Genomic DNA, 19,746 nt, shown 5'->3' on the forward strand with positions numbered 1-19,746 from the left:
TGCAGTCAGATGGAACAGAGTAAATAGGCATTTTAATGTCATAGATTTAGCCGGTGGTAACTTGTGGAATAGACACCGGCTGAAAGGTTTTAAGTATCACAGTAAGGTGACTCTTTTGGTTAGAAGCATTCGATTTTGCAATGGCATACATTATTTGGGATGTGTGTGCCCATAAAAACAGTTTTCACCCCGTAACATAAGGAGACACAAAATTTTACATAGTTACACTGCATTTCTGAGATCTCTATACAAAAAGCTGTCAGACAGCTAGATCCAGGATTCAAGTTCAATGTCTAATTTAACTGATTAATGCTTAATATATGATATACCGACAACTTACACTGCCATAAATGGAAGGACAGAAAAGTAAATGTTTTATGTCACATGATTTTGAACAAATCTGTCAAGATACCAATGATGACAAAGGGTTTTAAATCAAATCGTGAATTTGATTGAATATAGCTATGTTCCCCCCTTACATGTTAATGTAATTACATTTAAAAAAGTGACCGATTATTGTCAATGACTTATCGACATCTGTAACAAGTTGTCCAGCGTAGGAAATCCTTACTGATACCCTAGTTTATAGAAAGACCTAACTATAGCGATGCTAACATACAATACATGTATGTGGACACCGCTTCGAACTAGTGGATTCGGCTATTTCAGCCACACCCGTTGCTGACAGACAGGTGTATAAAATCAAGCACAGAGCCATGCAATCTCCATAGACAAACATTGGCAGTAGAATGGCCCGTACTGAAGAGCTCAGTGACTTTCAACGTGGCACCGTCATAGGATGCTACCTTTCCAACAAGTCAGTTTGTCAAATTTCTGCCCTGCTACAGCTGCCCCGATCAACTGTAAGTGCTGTTATTGTGAAGTGGAAACGTCTAGGAGCAACAACAGCTCAGCCACGAAGTGGTAGGCCACACAAGCTCACAGAACGGGACCGCCGAGTGCTGAAGCGCGTAAAAATTGTCTGCCCTCGGTTGCAACACTCACTACCGAGTTCCAAACTGCCTCTGGATGCAACGTCAGCACAAGAACTGTTAGTCGGAAGCTTCATGAAATGGGTTTCTATGGCCGAGCAGCCGCATATACAAGCCTAAGATCATCATGCGCAATGCCAAACGTCGGCTGGAGTGGTGTAAAGCTCGCCGCCATTGGACTCTGGAGCAGTGGAAACTCGTTCTCTGGAGCGATGAATCATGCTTCACTATCTGGCAGTCCGACAGACGAATCTGGGTTTGGCAGATGCCAGGAGAACTCTACCTGCCCGAATGCATAGTGCCAACTGTAAAGTTTGGTAGAGGCGGAATAATGGTCCTTTCCTGTTCCAGCATGACAATGCCCCCATGCACAAAGCGAGGTCCATACAGAAATGGTTTGTCGAGATTGGTGTGGAAGAACTTGACTGGCCTGCACAGAGCCCTGACCTCAACCCCATCGAACGCCTTTGGGATGAATTGGAACGCCGACTGCGAGCCAGGCCTAATTGCCCAACCTCATTAATGCTCTTGTGGCTGAATGGAAGCAAGTCCCTGCAGCAATGTTCCAACATCTAGTGGAAAGCCTTCCCAGAAGAGTGGAGGCTGTTATAGCAGCAAAGGGGGGACCAACTTTTGGAATGTGATGTTCGACGAGCATGTAGCCATGTAGTGTAACTATAAAGGCTAACAGAGAACCGAGATAACAATGCTAAGAGAGATGATAACAGAGGTAATGCTAACTGACATGCTAACAGAGATGCTAACAGTAGCAGTTTATTTCTCCTACCTGTTGACCAGCTGGCCCACCGATCTGAAACTGTGGCTCATGTTGAGGGCGTTGACATAGCTGACGCAGGGCAGCGTCTGGTAGAAGAGCAGCGCCTGCTGCCGGTGACCTTTGACCTCTAATGGCACACTAATGGCTTGGCCCTTTCTCTGCTCCAATCGGGCCAGCTCAGCCAGTAGGGCGGCGCTCTCCTCAGGCCCCCCGCTCACCAGGAGTCGGACGCCTGCCCGCACCAAGCTGGCCAGTGTGCTGTCGTAGTAGCGTGTATGTTGGAAAGGACGGGAAGCTTCACCTATGGGAAGAAGGCGAGGAAAATGTAAAAAATATGGAGAATAACAAACGGTAGATCAACTTTACAAAAATGTTTATCTGATGATAGAAAGACAACGTTGAACCCTGTAAACACTGTCATGTGGGATATTTCTGGTTATACCGTTACATTCTATATTTGATCAAACTTCCATTTACATGGTATAAAAATGGCCTGTGGCATCGATACGACTCAGAAACATTTATTCTAGTGTCAAAATTGTGTAAATAGGATAATTTTGGTCATAAAGTCAGTCTCGTCCAAAACTGAAGTTTGCGAGATTATGAAAAAATAGTATGTCATGTAATGAAGGATACCGTAACAGTTTTCCATGGGTTGGGTTTATTTGAATCCTTCCCACATTCGGAGCGCAGCTGCACGCGACCCGATCATAATACCCATGGTCAATTTGGTTTGACATTCGATATCCCTATGGGATTGTAGAAATTCATATACAAATATTGAAAGCCTTTAATGAGACAACTAAAAGATGTGCAACATGGAAATATTGTTCCGTTTACATTGTGTAATTTATTGACACTCCCCAAGTATCCCCAGAGATGGGCTATCCAAAGTCAAACCAACTTTGCCACGGTCGCACACCAGCCGGCTGAAGCTAATTGGTGAAATAATTTGTCTAACTCTTCCCACCTGCGAACACACACAAGAGACACCCACATCAAACCACACCCCGAAACCAACTCACTTTTGAATTCAGTCCACTAGCATTTCTTAATGAACCAAATCTAAAACTAGGCCAAATAAGGAAGTGCAGTTGCACTTTAAGTTTGTCAAGGTCCCGACTTTAGCGTTAGCCATCCTACTACAGAGCATTTTGGTGCTGGGATGCGCACGCATCACTCAAAAAGTGACATTTGCTTGTAAACAAAAAATGGCTCTATGGAATGGATCCAAATGAAAAAAACAGCAAGCTGGGTGAGCTAAATCAAGTGGCTTCGGTCACAATGAAACAAAAGTGATGTGACAAGCATAATGTAGAAAATCAGGAAGTGAACCCACAGGAAGTATCCCAGCAACTGGTCCATTACAAAAGTGAGTGCGTGCCCTCCCTCACCTGGTTTAGTGCGGTCCTTCTCTACGATGAGACAGACCCGCTCAAATAGGACCTGCAAACTGGTCACCCTCTCCACAAGCCGTTTGCGGTTCGGCATCCCGGCCAGCTCCGACTGGCTCTGCCTCTCGACCGCCATGCGGTTACTGACCACAAAGTCGCAGCCGTCCAGCGAGCACACGTGGGCCGTGACAGCGTAACGCTGGCGCAGGCTGGAGACCACGTCCACACAGGCTGTGATACAGCGGCTGTCCACCAGTACAGAGACAAGGCCCGACGAGCTTGATGACGAGGCAGGGGGCTCACTTAGAGTGGCGGCCTGACAGAAGGAGCTCTGGGCGTGGGGTACTGAGGAGGTGGAAGAGGTGGAGGAGGTAGCCTGGGGAAAGACACAACCATAGACATTATGGGAAACAGTGAAATACTACTACTTCTGAAATCCAGAATCCGGAAGATTCTATTCCATTCTTCTATTGTAGGATAAGTGTGGCCTTGAAGGATGAAAATGGGTAGAACAGTTATTGTTTGTACTCTGTACTGATTCAAACATCTGTTATTTACAGTAACTAAATATCCCTTGGTACGTGATACTAAGTGAATCTATTACAGTTTACTAACATCATAGTACTTAGATTAGTATCTGACATATCTGTGTGACCTATATGGCTGCGTTTACACAGGCAGCCCAATCAGATATTTTTTTCACTAATTGGTCTTTTGACCAATCAGGTCAGCTCTGTAAAAGATCTGCACCTGCTTTCTCGACCTCTGAATGCTCGGCTATGAAAAGCCAACTGATATTTACTCCTGAGCTACTGACCTGTTGCACCCTCTACAACCACTGATTATTATTTGACCCTGCTGGTCATCTATGAATGTTTGAACATCTTGAAGAACAATCTGGCCTTAAATGGCCATGTACTCTTATAATCTCCACCCGGCACAGCCAGAAAAGGACTGTCCACCCCTCAGAGCCTGGTTCCTCTCTAGGTTTCTTCCTAGGTTCCTGCCTTTCTAGGGAGTTTTTCCTAGCCACCGTGCTTCTACATCTGCATTGCTTGCTGTTTGGGGTTTTAGGCTGGGTTTCTGTATAGCACTTTGTGACATCTGCTGATGTAAAAAGGGCTTTATAAAAACATTTGATTGATTGAAGTGATTGGTCAAAAGACCAATTAGTGGAAAAAATATCAGAATTGGGCTGCCTGTGTAAACACAACCTATTTGGCCTATATCATGTGGGCTATATCTGATCAATACATTACCACATTACCTGTGGCTGTTTACTTGAGGACAACAGAGACTCTGACTGCTCAAAGTCCAGCTCCTCAGAGAGGCGGGCCTGCTGATGGAGCCTCTGGCGACACCGCTCTTCCTGCTGCTCCTCTCTAGGGCTCCTCACGGAGCTCGCTGAGGAGGTTCTGCTGGTTCCACTAGGGGCTCTAGGCTCCATCACAGAGCTCACCGAGGAGGACCTGGCTCCACTGGGGACTCTAGGCCCCACCACACAGCTCGCTGTGGAGGCTCTGGTGGTTCCATTAGGGGGCACCTGCTGCTGTGGAGCTTTAAACACCCAGTCATTCTGTTGCTGTACCGCAGTCAGCCTGCAGAGGGCAGCAACACCTTCAGCTTTCACACTATTTCTACATTTCTCCACTTCTTCTTCTGAGCTGGAGTCCTCCAAGCGCACTATGCGGGAGTGCTTGTTTTTCCCAGCAGGCTTAGGTTGAGGGTCAGCAGCCCTCTTGTCCAGAGTCGCAGACCCAGTCCCAGCCTGAGCCCTGATGTTTCGGATCAGCGCCTTGCGTCTGGTGGGGTACTGCCTTCTCCCCTCCACGAAGGAGTCCTCGAAGATAAGCTCCAATGGGACCTCCTCATCCTCCTCGCCGAGCTCTTCCTCGTCACTGCCACTCACCACAAAGCTGTCCTCCGCGTATGTCTCGTCCAGCTCAGGCACCTATGGACAGAGTTTGGAGAGAAGCTTAAGCAAAACGATATAAAGGGATTGAATCGGCTAACTTCGTTTCTTTGATTCTTTAAAACAATGAAAAATCTAATCCAACAAACGAGGGTTAAGTGGTTTGAAGAATCCAAGGTCCAGTGTGTTTTAAAGTCAAAAAGCCTTTATTTATCATTTCTAAACACCTATAGATTTCAGCATAAAGCCTTCATCAGAAAAAAAGTCAACTTGAGTGAAAAGGGTACAATCATAGAATAAAACTCTAAAGGACAGTTTCCCAAACACAGCCAAGTCCTAGACTAAAAATAATGTTCAATGGAGATTCACCATTGAAAGTGCATCTTAGACAAGGACTAGGCCTAACCTCTGTCTGGGAAACCGGCCCTAAGATTAATAGACCAAAGAAATCCTGATAATTCTACCTGAGAGAAGATGTCCATGTTGTGGTTTTGCTTGTAGACCATTTTGAACTTGCCAGTTACAGCAGGGCTTCTCACTGACTTTAGGTAAACCCCCTGCATCTCAGAATCTGTCACATAGGGAGATACAATGAGTGTGTGTGTGTGTGTGTATATGTGTGTGTGTGTGTGTGTGTGTGTGTGTGTGTGTGTGTGTGTGTGTGTGTGTGTGTGTGTGTGTGTGTGTGTGTGTGTGTGTCAGTAAAGTATTGCTTGAGCCAGCAGTAGTTTTTGGAGGGTTTGTATTCATTTAATTTACACAACATACCTACCACTTTGAAGATGCAACATATTTTTTATTGTGAAACAAACAAGAAATAAGACAAATAAAAACAGAAAACTTGAGTGTGCATAACTATTTGCGCCAGACATAGCGTTTTCCTTGATGGCCAAAAAGCTCAATTTTAGTCTCATTTGACCAGAGTACCTTCTTCCATAAGTTTGGGGAGTCTCCCACATGCCTTTTGGCGAACACCAAACGTGTTTGCTTATTTTTTTTCTTTAAGCAATGGCTTTTTTCTGGCCACTCTTCCGTAAAGCCCAGCTCTGTGGAGTGTACGGCTTAAAGTGGTCCTATGGACAGATACTCCAATCTCCGCTGTGGAGCTTTGCAGCTCCTTCAGGGTTATCTTTGGTCTCTTTGTTGCCTCTCTGATTAATGCCCTCCTTGCCTGGTCCGTGAGTTTTGGTGGGCGGCCCTCTCTTGGCAGGTTTGTTGTGGTGCCATATTCTTTCCATTTTTTAATAATAATGGATTTAAATGGTGCTCCGTGGGATGTTCAAAGTTTCAGATATTTTTTTATAACCCAACCCTGATTTGTACTTCTCCACAACTTTGTCCCTGACCTGTTTGGAGAGGTCCTTGGTCTTCATGGTGCCGCTTGCTTGGTGGTGCCCCTTGCTTAGTGGTGGTGCCCCTTGCTTAGTGGTGTTGCAGACTCTGGGGCCTTTCAGAACAGGTGTATATATACTGAGATCACGTGACTGATCATGTGACACTTAGATTGCACACAGGTGGACTTTATTTAACTAATTATGTGACTTCTGAAGGTAATTGGATGCACCAGATCTTATTTTCGGGGCTTCATAACAAAGGGGGTGAATACATATGCACGCACCACTTTTCCTTTATTTATCTTGTAGAATTTTTTTAAACAAGTTATTTTTTTCATTTCACTTCACCAATTTGGACTATTTTGTGTATGTCCATTACATGAAATCCAAACAAAAATCAATTTAAATTACAGGTTGTAAAGAAACAAAATAGGAAAAACGCCAAGGGGGATGAATACTTTTGCAAGGCACTGTACATGAATGAAACTGAGCATTTCTTATTAGATATCTCCCTGTTTTAGAAACACTTTCTTCTATTTCGTGCCTAGTGAATGAACTGTATAATATGTGACTACCTGTATAACAACTGTATAACATAACAAGAGACTTTGGGTCCATGACAAGCGCTGTATAAAACCCATATTGTTGTTAAAATTATTATATTTGTCCCACTCACCATTGATTCCCTGGGAGCACTGGGTGTTGCTCACGACGAAGCCCTCCAGTGACTGGTTCTGCTCTTCACCATCCTCTTCATCAGACGACACCTCCCCCCCCTCGGACAGCACCGCCTCCTCGTCCAGAAAGTTACGGGCTCCTCGGTGGTGGTGCTGCACGACCTGCTGGGACGGAGAAGATTACTTTATTGTCCAATATACATACACTACCGGTCAACATTTTTAGAACACCTACTCATTCAAGGGTTTTTCTTTATTTTTACTATTTTCTACATTGTAGTATAATAGTGAAGACATCAAAACTATGAAATAACACATATGGAATCATGTAGTAACCCAAGCAGTGTTAAACAAAAGACCAAGTCCATATTATGGCAAGAACAGCTCAAATAAGCAAAGAGAAACGACAGTCCATCATTACTTTAAGACATGAAGGTCAGTCAATAAAGACAATTTCAAGAACTTTGAAAGTTTCTTCAAGTGCAGTCGCAAAAACCATCAAGCACTATGATGAAACTGGCTCTCATGAGGACCGTCACAGGAATGAAAGATCCAGAGTTACCTCTGCTGCAGAGGATAAGTTCATTAGCGTTACCAGCCTCACAAATTGCTGCCCAAATAAATGCTTCACAGAGTTGAAGTATCTCAACATCAACTGTTCAGAGGAGACTGTGTGAATCAGGCCTTCATGGTCGAATTGCTGCAAAGAAACCACTACTAAAGGACACCAATAAGAAGAAGAGACTTGCTTGGGCCAAGAAACACGAGCAATGGACATTTGTCCTTCGGTCTGGAGTCCAAATTGGAGATTTTTGGTTCCAACCGCCGTGTCTTTGTGAGACGCGGTGTGGGTGAACGGATGATCTCCGCATGGGTATTTCCCACCGTAAAGCATGGAGGAGGAGGTCTTATGGTGTGGGGGTGCGTTGCTGGTGACACTGTCTGTGATTTATTTAGAATTCAAGGCACACTTAACCAGCATGGCTACCAAAGCATTCTGCAGCGATATGCCATCCCATCTGGTTTGGGCTTAGTGGGACTATCATTTGTTTTTCAACAGGACAATGACCCAACACACCTCCAGGCTGTGTAAGGGCTATTTTACCAAGAAGGAAGAAGTGCTTAGCATATGTGGGAACTCCTTCAAGACTGTTGGAAAAGCATTCCAGGTGAAGCTGGTTGAGAGAATGCCAAGTGTGTGCAAAGCTGTCATCAAGGCAAAGGGTGGCTATTTGAAGAATCTCAAATATAAAATACATTATGATTTGTTTAACACTTTTTTGGTTACTACATGATTCCATATGTGTTATTTGATAGTATTGATGTCTTCACTATAATTCTACTATGTAGAAAATAGTAAAAAAAAGAAAGAAAAACCCTTGAATGAGTAGGTCTTCTAAAACGTTCGACCGGTAGTGTATGACCAACAAAAATGTGTCTTCTGCTTTATCCCAAACCCTCCAAAAGACACAGACAGAGGTTGGAGAGGTTGGAGCAATTCGTCAACAAACAGAGAAGGTAGTTGAACAACAACAGACACTTAAAATGACCTGGGCTACTGGCCACCACTTCTCATATGTGAGAAGTATTTGACCCCTGACTGACCTTAGCTTTCCCATGCGATGCTGATGGTTTCACAGCCACAGGTGGGGGCACTCTTAGCTGTCGAATAGACGTATTCTGGAAGTCATCGTCAGACATTGCCTCCACCTCCCCCTGGCTCTCATCTGACTGGAACAGAGGTTTGGAAGACATGGTCAAAGCCATATTAACTTTATTATGATGGTCAGAAGAAAAGTGTTCAACAGTCATTGTAATCCACAAGTATTTATGTGATGCTACCTTGTACTGAAGTAAGTAAAATATAATTGAGATGAAGAGAACCATACACACAAGCTGCTAGAACTGACAAGTTTGATAATGATACTTTAGTGATAGCGGTTACAGTAATTATCTTACAATGCATGCCACTACATGCTTTGACTTCCTGGTCACTTGTACAGGAGAATCCACATCACTGAGGAGCATTGCCTGGGAGAGGAAATATAACAAAGAATGGATGAACAGAATTATAGTCCTCATTTGAATATATTTTTAACTTGGGTACCACAAGGGATGATCTCTCAAACAAAAAACTTTTTTTCAGACACTTTTGCATTTGTATCATTGGTATTCTACATAAGATGCAAAGTGTAAATCTTTAGTTAGAAGCCCACGAGACTATTCTGACCCACTTATGCTTTCCCCAGGCGTTCATTATCTCTGGCAAGGCCATGTATGCAACTGTGTGGTGAATAGTCTTGTACAGTATTGTCAAAACCTGAGTTGTCTCAGAGAAAACAGATGCTTTCCTAAAAGAGGCCAGTCTGAATGGGAAATTAAAACAGAATAGATCTTCTATGAGCAGTCTGCGAGCCTGTTGCCATGCCGACAACAGGGAGCTATGAAACAGACTATGCTTCAAGTCTTACATAGAGAAGTGAGTTATATCAGACCTCTCAACTCAGTATGGTATCATTACAATTATATTGAGCACTTCTTAAATTGGGCATATATTGTCTACAGCCATGGCAAATAAAGCATGGAAAATATAAGAGGACAGGAATTAGATATGGTAGGTTATAAAATAGAAATGGATGATTGTAAGTTTTGATGGTAGTGCAAATCAATGCATGGACACTGCCCAAAAATATAAACGCAACATCAAATCAAATGATATGTCACATGTGCCGAATACAACAGGTGTAGACCTTAACGTGAAATGCTTACTTACAAGCCCTTAACCAACAATGCAGTTCAAGAAATATAGTTAAGAAAATATTTACTAAATAACTAAAAGTACAACATTTAATTAAAAGTAACACAATAAAATAACAATAACGAGGCTATATCTGGGTGGCCATTTTATTAATTGTTCAGCAGTCTTATGGCTTGTGGGTAGAAGCTGTTAAGGAGCCTTTTAGGCCTAGACTTGGCGCTCTGGCACCGCTTGTCGGAGAGAACAGTCTATGACTTGGGTGACTGGAGTCTTTGACAATCTTTTGGGCCTTCCTCTGACACCGCCTAGTATATAGGTCCTGGATGGCAGGAAGCTTGGCCCCAGTGATGTACTGGGCCGTACGCACTACCCTCTGTAGCGCCTTATGGTCGGATGCCGAGCAGTTGCCATACCAGGCTGTGATGCAACCGGTCAGGATGCTCTCGAATGTGCAGCTGTAGAACATTTTAAGAATCTGGGGACCCATGCCAAATCTTTTCAGTCTCCTGAGGGGGAAAAGCTGTTGTCGTGCCCTCTTCACGACTGTCTTGGTGTGTTTGGACCATGATAGTTTGTTGGTAATGTGGACACGAAGGAACTTTAAGCTCTCAACCTGATCCACTACAGCCCCATCGATGTTAATGGGGGCCTGTTTGGCCCTCCTTTTCCTGTAGTCCACGATCAGCTCCTTTGTCTTGCTCACATTGATGGAGAGGTTATTGTCCTGGCACCTCCTCCCTATAGGCTGTCTCAGCGTTGTCGGTGATCAGGCCTACCACTGTTGTGTCATCAGCAAACTTAATGATGGTGTTAGAGTCGTGCTTGGCCACGCAGTCGTGGGTGAACAGGGACTACAGGAGGGGACTAAGCACACACCCCTGAGGGGCCCCAGTGTTGAGGATCAGCGTGTCAGATGTGTTGTTGTCTACCCTTACCACCTGGGGGCGGCCCGTCAGGAAGTCCAGGATCCAGTTGCAGAGGGAGGTGTTTAGTCCAGCTGATGCTTTCTTGCATGCTTCAGTGTTGCTTGCCTCGAAGTGAGCATAAAAGGCCTTTAGCTCGTCTGGTAGGCTCGCGTCATTGGGCAGCTCGCGGCTGGGTTTCCCTTTGTAGTCCGTAATAGTTTGCAAGCCCTGCCACATCCAACGAGCATCAGAGCCGGTGTAGTAGGACTCAATCTTAGTCCTGTATTGACGCTTTGCCTGATTGATCGTTCGTCTGAGGGCATAGCGGGATTTTTTATAAGCGTCCGGATTAGTGTCCCGCTCCTTGAAAGCGGCAGCTCTAGCCTTTAGCTCGGTGTGGATGTTGCCTGAAATCCATGGCTTCTGGATTGGATATGTACGTACGGTCACTGTGGGGACAACGTCATCGATGCACTTATTGATGAAGCCAGTGACTGAGGTGGTATACTCCTCAATGCCATTGGATGAATCCCGGAACATATTCCAGTCTGTGCTAGCAAAACAGTCCTGTAGCTGTATTGAGCGAGTCACTGGTACTTCCTGCTTTAGTTTTTGCTTCTAAGCAGGAACCAGGAGGATATAATTATGGTCAGATTTGCCAAATGGAGGGCGAGGGAGAGCTTTGAATTCGTCTCTGTGTGTGGAGTAAAGGTGGTCTAGAGTTTTGCTGGTAGAGAAATGAGGTAAAACGGATTCAAGTTTGCCTGCATTAAAGTCCCCGGCCACTAGGAGCGCCGCTTCTGGATGAGCATTTCTTGTTTGCTTATGGCCTTATACAGCTCGTTGAGTGCGGTCTTAGTGCCAGCATCGGTTTGTGGTGGTAAATAGACAGCTACGAATAATATAGATGAGAACTCCCTTGGTAGATAGAGTATCTCATGATAAGCTGTAGACCACACTACCTCAGGCGAGCAATACCTCGAGACTTCTTTAATATTAGACATCGCGTACCAGCTGTTATTGACAAATAGACACACACCTCGCCCCTCGTCTTACCAGACGTAGTTGCTCTGTCGTGCCGATGCACGTAAAACCCAGCCAGCTCTATATTATCCGTGTTGTCGTTCAGCCACAACTTGGTGAAACATAAGATATTATAGTTCTTAATGTCCCGTTGGTAGGATAGTCTTGATCGTAGCTCATCCAGTTTATTTTCCAGTGATTGCACGTTGGCCAATAGGACGGATGGTAGTGGCGGTTTTCCCCAATCGCCAACGAATTCTCACAAGGCACCCCGACGTCCACCCCCTATATCTCTGTCTTTTCTTCACGCGAATGACGGGGATTTGGGCCTGGTCTCGGGGAAGCAGTATCTCCTTCGCGTCAGACTCATTAAAGAAAAAATCTTCGTCCTGTTCGAGGTGAGTAATCGCTGTTCTGATGTCCAGAAGCTCTTTTTGGTCATAAGAGACGGTAGCAGCAACATTATGTACAAAATAAGTTACAAACAATGCGAAAAAACTAACTAAATAGCACAGTTGGCTAGGAGCCCGTAAAACAGCAGCCATCCCCTCCGGCGCCATTACAATATGCAACAATTTCAAAGATTTTACTGAGTTACAGTTCAAATAAGGAAATCAGGCCCTAATCTATGCATTTCACATGAATGGAAATACAGATATGCATCTGTTCGTCACAGATACCTTTTTAAAAAAGTAGGGGCGTGGATCAGAAAAACAGTCAGTATCTGCTGTGACCACATGCAGAGTGACACATTTCCTTTGCATAGAGTTGATCAGGCTGTTGATTGTGGCCTGTGGAATGTTGTCCCACTCCTCTTCAATGGCTGTGCGAAGTTGCTGGATATTGGCGGGAAATGGATCACGCTGTGTTACACGTCGACCCACAGCATCCCAAACATGCTCAATGGGTGACATGTCTGGTGAGTATGCAGGCCATGGAAGAACTGGGATATTTTCAGCTTCCAGGAATTGTGTACAGATCCTTGTGACATGGGGCCCGTGCATTATCATGCTGAAACATGAGGTGATGGCAGTGGATGACTGGCACAACAATGGGCCTCAGGATCTCCTCACGGTATCTCTGTGCATTCAAATTGCCATCGATAAAATGCATGTGTTCGTTGTCAGTAGCTTATGCCTGCCCATATCATAACCCCACCACCACCACGGGGCACTCTATTCACAACATTGACATCAGCAAACCGCTAGCCCACATGACGCCATACACACTTGTCTGTTATCTGCCCGGTACAGTTGAAACCCGGGATTCATCCGTGAAGAGCACACTTCTCTAGTGTGCCATCAAAGGTGAAAATGTACCCACTGAAGTCGGTTACGACGCAGAACTGCAGTCAGGTCATGACCCTGGTGAGGACGACGAGCACGCAGATGAGCTTCCCTGAGAGCTGTCCAGGTGGCTGGTCTCAGGCGATCCCGCAGGTGAAGAAGCCAGATGTGGAGGTCCTGGGCTGACGTGGTTACACGTGGTCTGCGGTTGTGAGGCCGGTTGGACGTACTGCCAAATTCTCTAAAACAGTAAGCATGCCAAATGCACAAGGTGCACCTGTGTAATGATCATGCTGTTTAATCCGCTTCTTGATATGCCACACCTGTCAGGAGGATGGATTATCTTGGCACAGGAGAACTGCTCACTAACAGAGATGTAAACACATTTGGGAACAACATTTGCGAGAAATAAGCTTTTTACGCATATAGAACATTACTGGGCTCTTTTATTTCAGCTCATGAAACATGGGACCAACACTTTACATGTTGTGTTTATATTTTTGTTCAGTATACATCAGTTAGAAAATAAACATTAACACCATGACATGACTAGAATTAGAGACCTAGTGCAGGTAGCAGTTTGCCAGACCTACATTTGGTGGTTATGTTTGACAGAATGAAGATGGATAACTGAAGGCTTACTATATCGTTGAAAAAGTAGGTAATTGGGACTCACCACTGGAGAAGACAAGGGGTTGGCATTGACCTGATGATGGCCCCGCTTACGGGTGATAACCTCCTCCTCACTGTCACTGGTGCACATGCCTGAAGAGCCTACCCACTCACAGGCAAAAATAGTCAACGCAAAGCAGTACCAATCTGACCTATCGCTCAGTCTGTGCTACCTTGATGAGATGTGTAGGTCAGATTGTCAGAACAACTGCTAATTTCTCGACCAGGTATACATATTAACAAGGTGGTTTAGATTTTTGTGAATGGGAAACTAGGGGACACATTGACATCAAGCACCTGTGATAGTTGGAGTGAACTAACCTGGATGAGGGGGGTCCAAGATGTATATGTGAGACAAACTGTGTCCCATCTCGATTGAACCATTTCCTGGGGGCCCCGCCTGAGCTTTGGGAGTCCAGGCATTCTGTAAGGCCCCCTGGCGTTTCCTCTTTAAGAATGAGAACGAACTGGATGGGGTGGTGGAAGGACCAGGCAGGAGAGCTCGTCTCGGTCCTAATGTGAGGATTGGTGAGAACAGAGCTCCGCTCTTGGAGGTCAGAGGCGAAGCCAGAGCAGAAGTGTCTGCCCTCTTCCCTCCCGGACAGGCTGCCAAGGGTGTGGACATGCTCTTCCCATGGAATCTAAAGGGGGGAGTGGACGAGCCAGAGCTTTTCGGCCCATTCCCTGAGGAGGGAGGAGGTGCTTCCTGCTTTTTGGGCCTAGGGGGTGAAGGTTCGGAGGGGACAGGAGCAGGAGCAGCCTCTGAGACCCCTTCCTCCTCCTCCCAGCTCAGGTCAAAGTTGACAGAGAAGAAATCCTGAGAACAGTCAAAGTTCTCAATGTCCTGAGCAGGCTCCTGCTGCGCTACAGGAGAAGCATGGCTACGGCTAGGTTTGACCTGATCCGCCATCTTTGTTTCTGTCACACTTTTACTTGACCCTATTGACTCTTCCCTCTCCGGAGCCTTCAGGGGGCTAGGTGTTCGGATACTGACGTTCTCTGGCGTAGGGATGTCTGGGATGGTCATCTGGAGGAAGGCGTCGTCATCTCCAAACAGGTCCATGCTCTCGTCCAGGCTGGTTTTAGAGTGCTGGGCTTTAGGCTGAGTGGGATGACATGGTGTTTCGAAGTCCGCTTTGTCATCCATATCATCATCCATCATGTCATTGCCGTCATCCTCGAAAACCTCATCCCAGCTAGGGCTGCCAATGGCACTTTCCCTACCCATGCTGTCTGCTAGCACAGTAATGGGTGAAGAAGGGGAGTGCTGCTGATGTGGTTCGCAATGGCTTTCACAGTCTGGAGAACCAACGTCTAAATCAACATTGGGAGATTGAGAAGCAGAATCGGCAAAGTCCTCATCCACTTCCAGGGAGAAATTAACCTGGAATGGGTGACCCTCATTCAGCAGTTCATCCAGAGGTTCAACCGGAAGTGTATGTGAACGGTCCTTGGTGTTGAAGGGGGTGGGCCCAGGGTCAAACTGAGGGCTGTCCAGGTCAAAGTGCAAAGCTGGAGGTGACCTAGACAGAAGCTCTGTCACGTTGACTTGAATGACCCTCAAGCTCTCTAACCTCTGTCTCAGGGGCTGCAACTTGGGGACAGCATTGCCCCATTTGGGCAAGTAAAACAAAGCCTCCAGTTCAGAGTCTTCATCTGACTTGGGTTCACGGTCTGCAATTGAGGTCAACTGATTGAGGTCAATCTGTTCTACAGCAGCAATGCAGTTCACTGATTCGCTGACCAAATCCCTTGGAGAATTGACCTCTGAACTTTCACTCTCGTTGTCGAGCATGATACAGTCAAAATCCATGTCCATGATTGGCTGGTCACCGGTGGAGGGGAGTGGCCAGGGGCCTGGGTGATCTCTGAGGTCATGAGTCACCTCTGTGCGACATTCTGAAGAGACTCTGTCCTTTATCAGGGTCCATGGAGAGACTAAGGTCGTCTCTGCTTTAGAAACGCTCTCCGTCAGCACTTCCTTTTCGAGTTCGACACGGTCTAGGTCAGCTGAGGAAAGGCAGGAAGTCCTCTGCTTGTGGCTCAGGCTGGCCGTTTTGGTTCTGGCTTTTGTCATTTTGCCCTCTTTCTGCTTCATTCCTTTGGTGGACTTTTCCTGCTGTGCTTCCTCCGTGAGGCCGACGACGTCTGCTTTGTGGAGGTGGGGCAGCAGCTCCAACTCATATCTGCTTTCACCCTGTCAGATAAAACAAACAATGAATCAAACTACCAAGCTTTTTTCTTATTTCTTAAAAAAAAGGTTTGGTCGAAGTCTGGCAAACTTCTTCAGATGTTGCACAAGCTATTGTATCATAACGCAAGTTACAGATCTAATACCTCCTTGGTACGACACACAGAGTTCACTGCTTATATAAACAACAAGACATTTGACACAGTGCCTTGAGAAAGTATTCATACCCCTTGACTTTTGTTGTGTTACAGCCTGAATTCAAATATACACACATCTACACACAATACCCCATAATGACAAAGTGAAAACATGTTATCAATATTCAGTAGGCTACGTCTTCATTCAGCGGATATGAGAAGTAGCATTAGGTTTGATGCTTGTATGTTGTGTACAGTGCCTTCAGAAAGTATTCATACCCCTTGACTTATTCCACATTGTTGTGACGGCCTGAATTCAAAATGTATTAAATATTTTTTTTTTTCACCCATCTACACACAATACCCCATAATGACAAAGTGAAAACATGTTTTTAGAAATTTTTGCAAATGTATTGAAATATCTCATTTACATAAATATTCACAATACTTTGTAGAAGCACCTTTGGCAGCGTTTACAGCTGTGAGTCTTTCTGGTTAAGTCTCAGAGCTTTGCACACCTGGATTGTGCAAAATTACATTTACATTTACGTCATTTAGCAGACGCTCTTATCCAGAGCGACTTTCAAAATGTCCCATTATACTTTTCAAAATTCTTCAAGCTCTGTCAAATTGGTTGTTGATCATTGCTAGACAACCATTTTCAGGTCTTGCCATATATTTTCAAGTAGATTTAAGTCAAAACTGTAACTCCGCCACTCAGGAAAATTCACTATCTTCTTGGTAAGCAACTCCAGCATAGATTTGGCTTTGTGTTTTAGGTTAATTGATCTCCCAGAGTCTGGTGGAAAGCAGACTGAACCAGGTTTTCCTCTAGGATTTTGCCTGTGCTTAGCTCCATTCAGTTTATTTTTTTATCCTGAAAAACTCCCCAGTCCTTAACAATTACAAGCATACCCATAACATGATGCAGCCACCACTATGCTTGAAAATATGGAAAGTGATACTCAGTAATGTGTTGTACTGGATTTTCCCCAAACATAACACTTTGTATTCAGGACAAAAAGTAAATTGCTTTGCCAATTATTTTGCAGTATTGGTTTAGTGCCTTGTTGCAAACAGGATACATGTTTTTTTCACTCTATCAATTAGGTTAGTATAGTGGAGTAACTACAATGTTGTTGATCCATCCTCCGTTTTCTCCTATCACAGCAATTAAACTCTGTAACTGTTTTAAAGTCACCACTGGCCTCATGGTGAAATTACTGAGCGGTTTCCTTCCTCTCCAGCAACTGAGTTAGGAAGGACGCCTGTATCTTTATAGTGACTGGATGTATTGATACACCATCCAAAGTGTAATTAGTAACTTCACCATGCTCAAAGGGATATTCAATGTTTGCTATTTTTACCCATCTACCAATAGGTGCCCTTCGCTGTGAGACATTGGAAAACCTCCCTGGTCTTAGTGTTTGAATCTGCTCAACTGAGGGACCTTACTGATAATTGTATGTGTGGGGTACAGAGATGAGGTAGTCATTAAAAAATCATGTTAAACACAATTATTGCACACAGAGTGAGTCCATGCAACTTATTATGTGACTTGTTAAGAAAATTTTTACTCCTGAACTTATTTTGGCTTTTCATAACAAAAGGGGTTGAATACTTATTGACTGAAGACATTTCAGCTATTTAATTTTAATCAATTTGTAAAAATGTCAAAAAACATAATTCCACTTGGACATTATGGGATATTGTGTGTAAGCCATTGACCAAAAATATATATTTTAACTATTTTAAATTCGGGCTGTAACGCAACAAAATGTGGAAAAAGTCAAGGGGTGTGAATACTTTCTGAAGGCACTGTATCTGACCTGCAAGTGATGCAGACACAGTGGACTAGTGGATTAGCGGGGGCGCAAAATAACTCGACGCTGGAAGCTGAGGTGTAAGAGAAGAATTAGGATGGGGCTTAAAGTTATGCCGGCATTTCAGCGAGTGTGCGACCTAAGATGAAATCAAATTTAAAAATCAAATTTTATTTGTCACATGCTATCATGTCTACTCATGCTCCACCCCTCCGGCGTTCGACGTCGCCGGTTTACTAACCACCGGTCCTGGCAACCTTTTATTACCTGCACCTCATTATCAGGCACACCTGGACCTTATCACTTCACTGATTACTCCCCATATACAGTACCAGTCAAAAGTTTGGACACACCTACTCATTCAAGAGTTTTTCTTTATTTTTACTATTTTCTACATTGTAGAATAATAGTGAAGACATCAAAACTGTGAAATAACACATATGGAATCATGTTGTAACCAAAAAAGTGCAAAAAAATAAGAGATTCTTCAAATAGCCACCCTTTGCCTTGATGACAGCTTTAAACACGATTGGCATTCTCTCAACCAGCTTCAATTGGAAGGCTTTTCCAACAGTCTTGAAGGAGTTCCCACAAATGCTGAGCACTTGTTGGCTGCTTTTCCCTCACTCGGAACTCCGACTCATCCCAAACCATCTCAATTGGGTTGAGGTCGAGGGATTGTGGAGGCCAGGTCATCTGATGCATCACTCTCCTTCTTGGTAAAATAGCCCTTACACAGCCTGGAGGTGTGTTGGGTCATTGTCCTGTTGAAAAACAAATTATAGTCCCACTAAGCCCAAATCAGATGGGATGGCGTATCGCTGCAGAATGCTGTGGTAGCCATGCTGGTTAAGTGTGCCTTGAATTCAAAATAAATCACAGACAGTGTCACCAGCAAAGCACCCCCGCACCATAACACCTCCTTCTCCATTCTTTACGGTGGGACTAAATATGTGGAGATCATCCGTTCACCCACACCGCGTCTCACAAAGACACAGCGGTTGGAACCAAAAATCTCCAAAGGACACATTTCCACCGGTATAATGTCCATTGCTCATATTTCTTGGCCAAAGCAGGTCTCTTCTTCTTGTTGGTTTCCTTTAGTAGTAGTTTCTTTGCAGCAATTCGACCATGAAGGCCTGATTCACACAGTCTCCTATGAACAGTTGATGTTGAGATGTGTCTGTGACTTGAACTCTGTGAAGCATTTATTTGGGCTGAAATTTCTGAGGCTGGTAACTCGAACTTATACTCTGAAGCAGAGGTAACTCTGGGTCTTCCTTTCCTGTGGCAGTCCTCATGAGAGCCAGTTTCATCATAGCGCTTGATGGTTCAAAGTTCATGACATTTTCCGTATTGACTGCCCTTCATGTCAAGAAAAACCCTCACAAACTTTTACAGATGCACAATTGAGAGCATCCTGTCGGGCTGTATCACCGCCTGGTACGGCAACTGCACTGCCCGCAACCGCAAGGCTCTCCAGAGGGTGGTGCGGTCTGCACAATGCATTACCGTGGGCAAACTACCTGCCCTCCAGGACACCTACAGCACCTGATGTCACAGAAAGGCCAAAAAGATCATCAAAGACATCAACCACCCGAGCCACTGCCTGTTCACCCCGCTATCATCCAGAAGGTGAGGTCAATACAGGTGCATCAAAGCTTGCGCCAAGACACTGAAAAACAGCTTCTATCTCAAGGCCATCAGACTGTTAAACAGCCATCAGTAGCACATTAGAGGCTGCTGCCTATACAGCGAGGGAAAAAAGTATTTGATCCCCTGCTGATTTTGTACGTTTGCCCACTGACAAAGACATGATCAGTCTATAATTTTAATGGTAGGTTTATTTGAACAGTGAGAGACA

At 44.7% G+C, this 19,746-nt stretch overlaps 1 protein-coding gene across 5 annotated transcripts in view; it reads right to left on the bottom strand.

Moving 5' to 3' along the window:
- The window catches only part of fancm (FA complementation group M), a 95,711-nt gene that overhangs the window by 4,375 nt on the left and 71,590 nt on the right, over nt 1-19,746 (bottom strand). For 2 of the 5 annotated variants that reach the window (XM_041855561.2, XM_041855558.2), the window contains exons 14-22: nt 14,053-15,928; nt 13,736-13,833; nt 9,047-9,118; nt 8,693-8,818; nt 7,087-7,252; nt 5,541-5,647; nt 4,432-5,115; nt 3,165-3,540; nt 1,780-2,071 (exon numbers count right to left, since the gene is read on the bottom strand). In XM_041855561.2, the coding sequence (XP_041711495.2) occupies nt 1,780-2,071; nt 3,165-3,540; nt 4,432-5,115; nt 5,541-5,647; nt 7,087-7,252; nt 8,693-8,818; nt 9,047-9,118; nt 13,736-13,833; nt 14,053-15,928 (3,797 nt within the window). Of the gene's footprint in view, nt 1-1,779; nt 2,072-3,164; nt 3,541-4,431; nt 5,116-5,540; nt 5,648-7,086; nt 7,253-8,692; nt 8,819-9,046; nt 9,119-13,735; nt 15,929-19,746 lie in introns of those variants that run through there. The other 3 variants (XM_041855560.2, XM_041855559.2, XM_045209212.1) reach the window with 3 other exon arrangements.

This window comes from Coregonus clupeaformis, chromosome 29 (assembly GCF_020615455.1).
Source record: "Coregonus clupeaformis isolate EN_2021a chromosome 29, ASM2061545v1, whole genome shotgun sequence".
NCBI classification, from domain to species: Eukaryota; Metazoa; Chordata; class Actinopteri; order Salmoniformes; family Salmonidae; genus Coregonus; species Coregonus clupeaformis.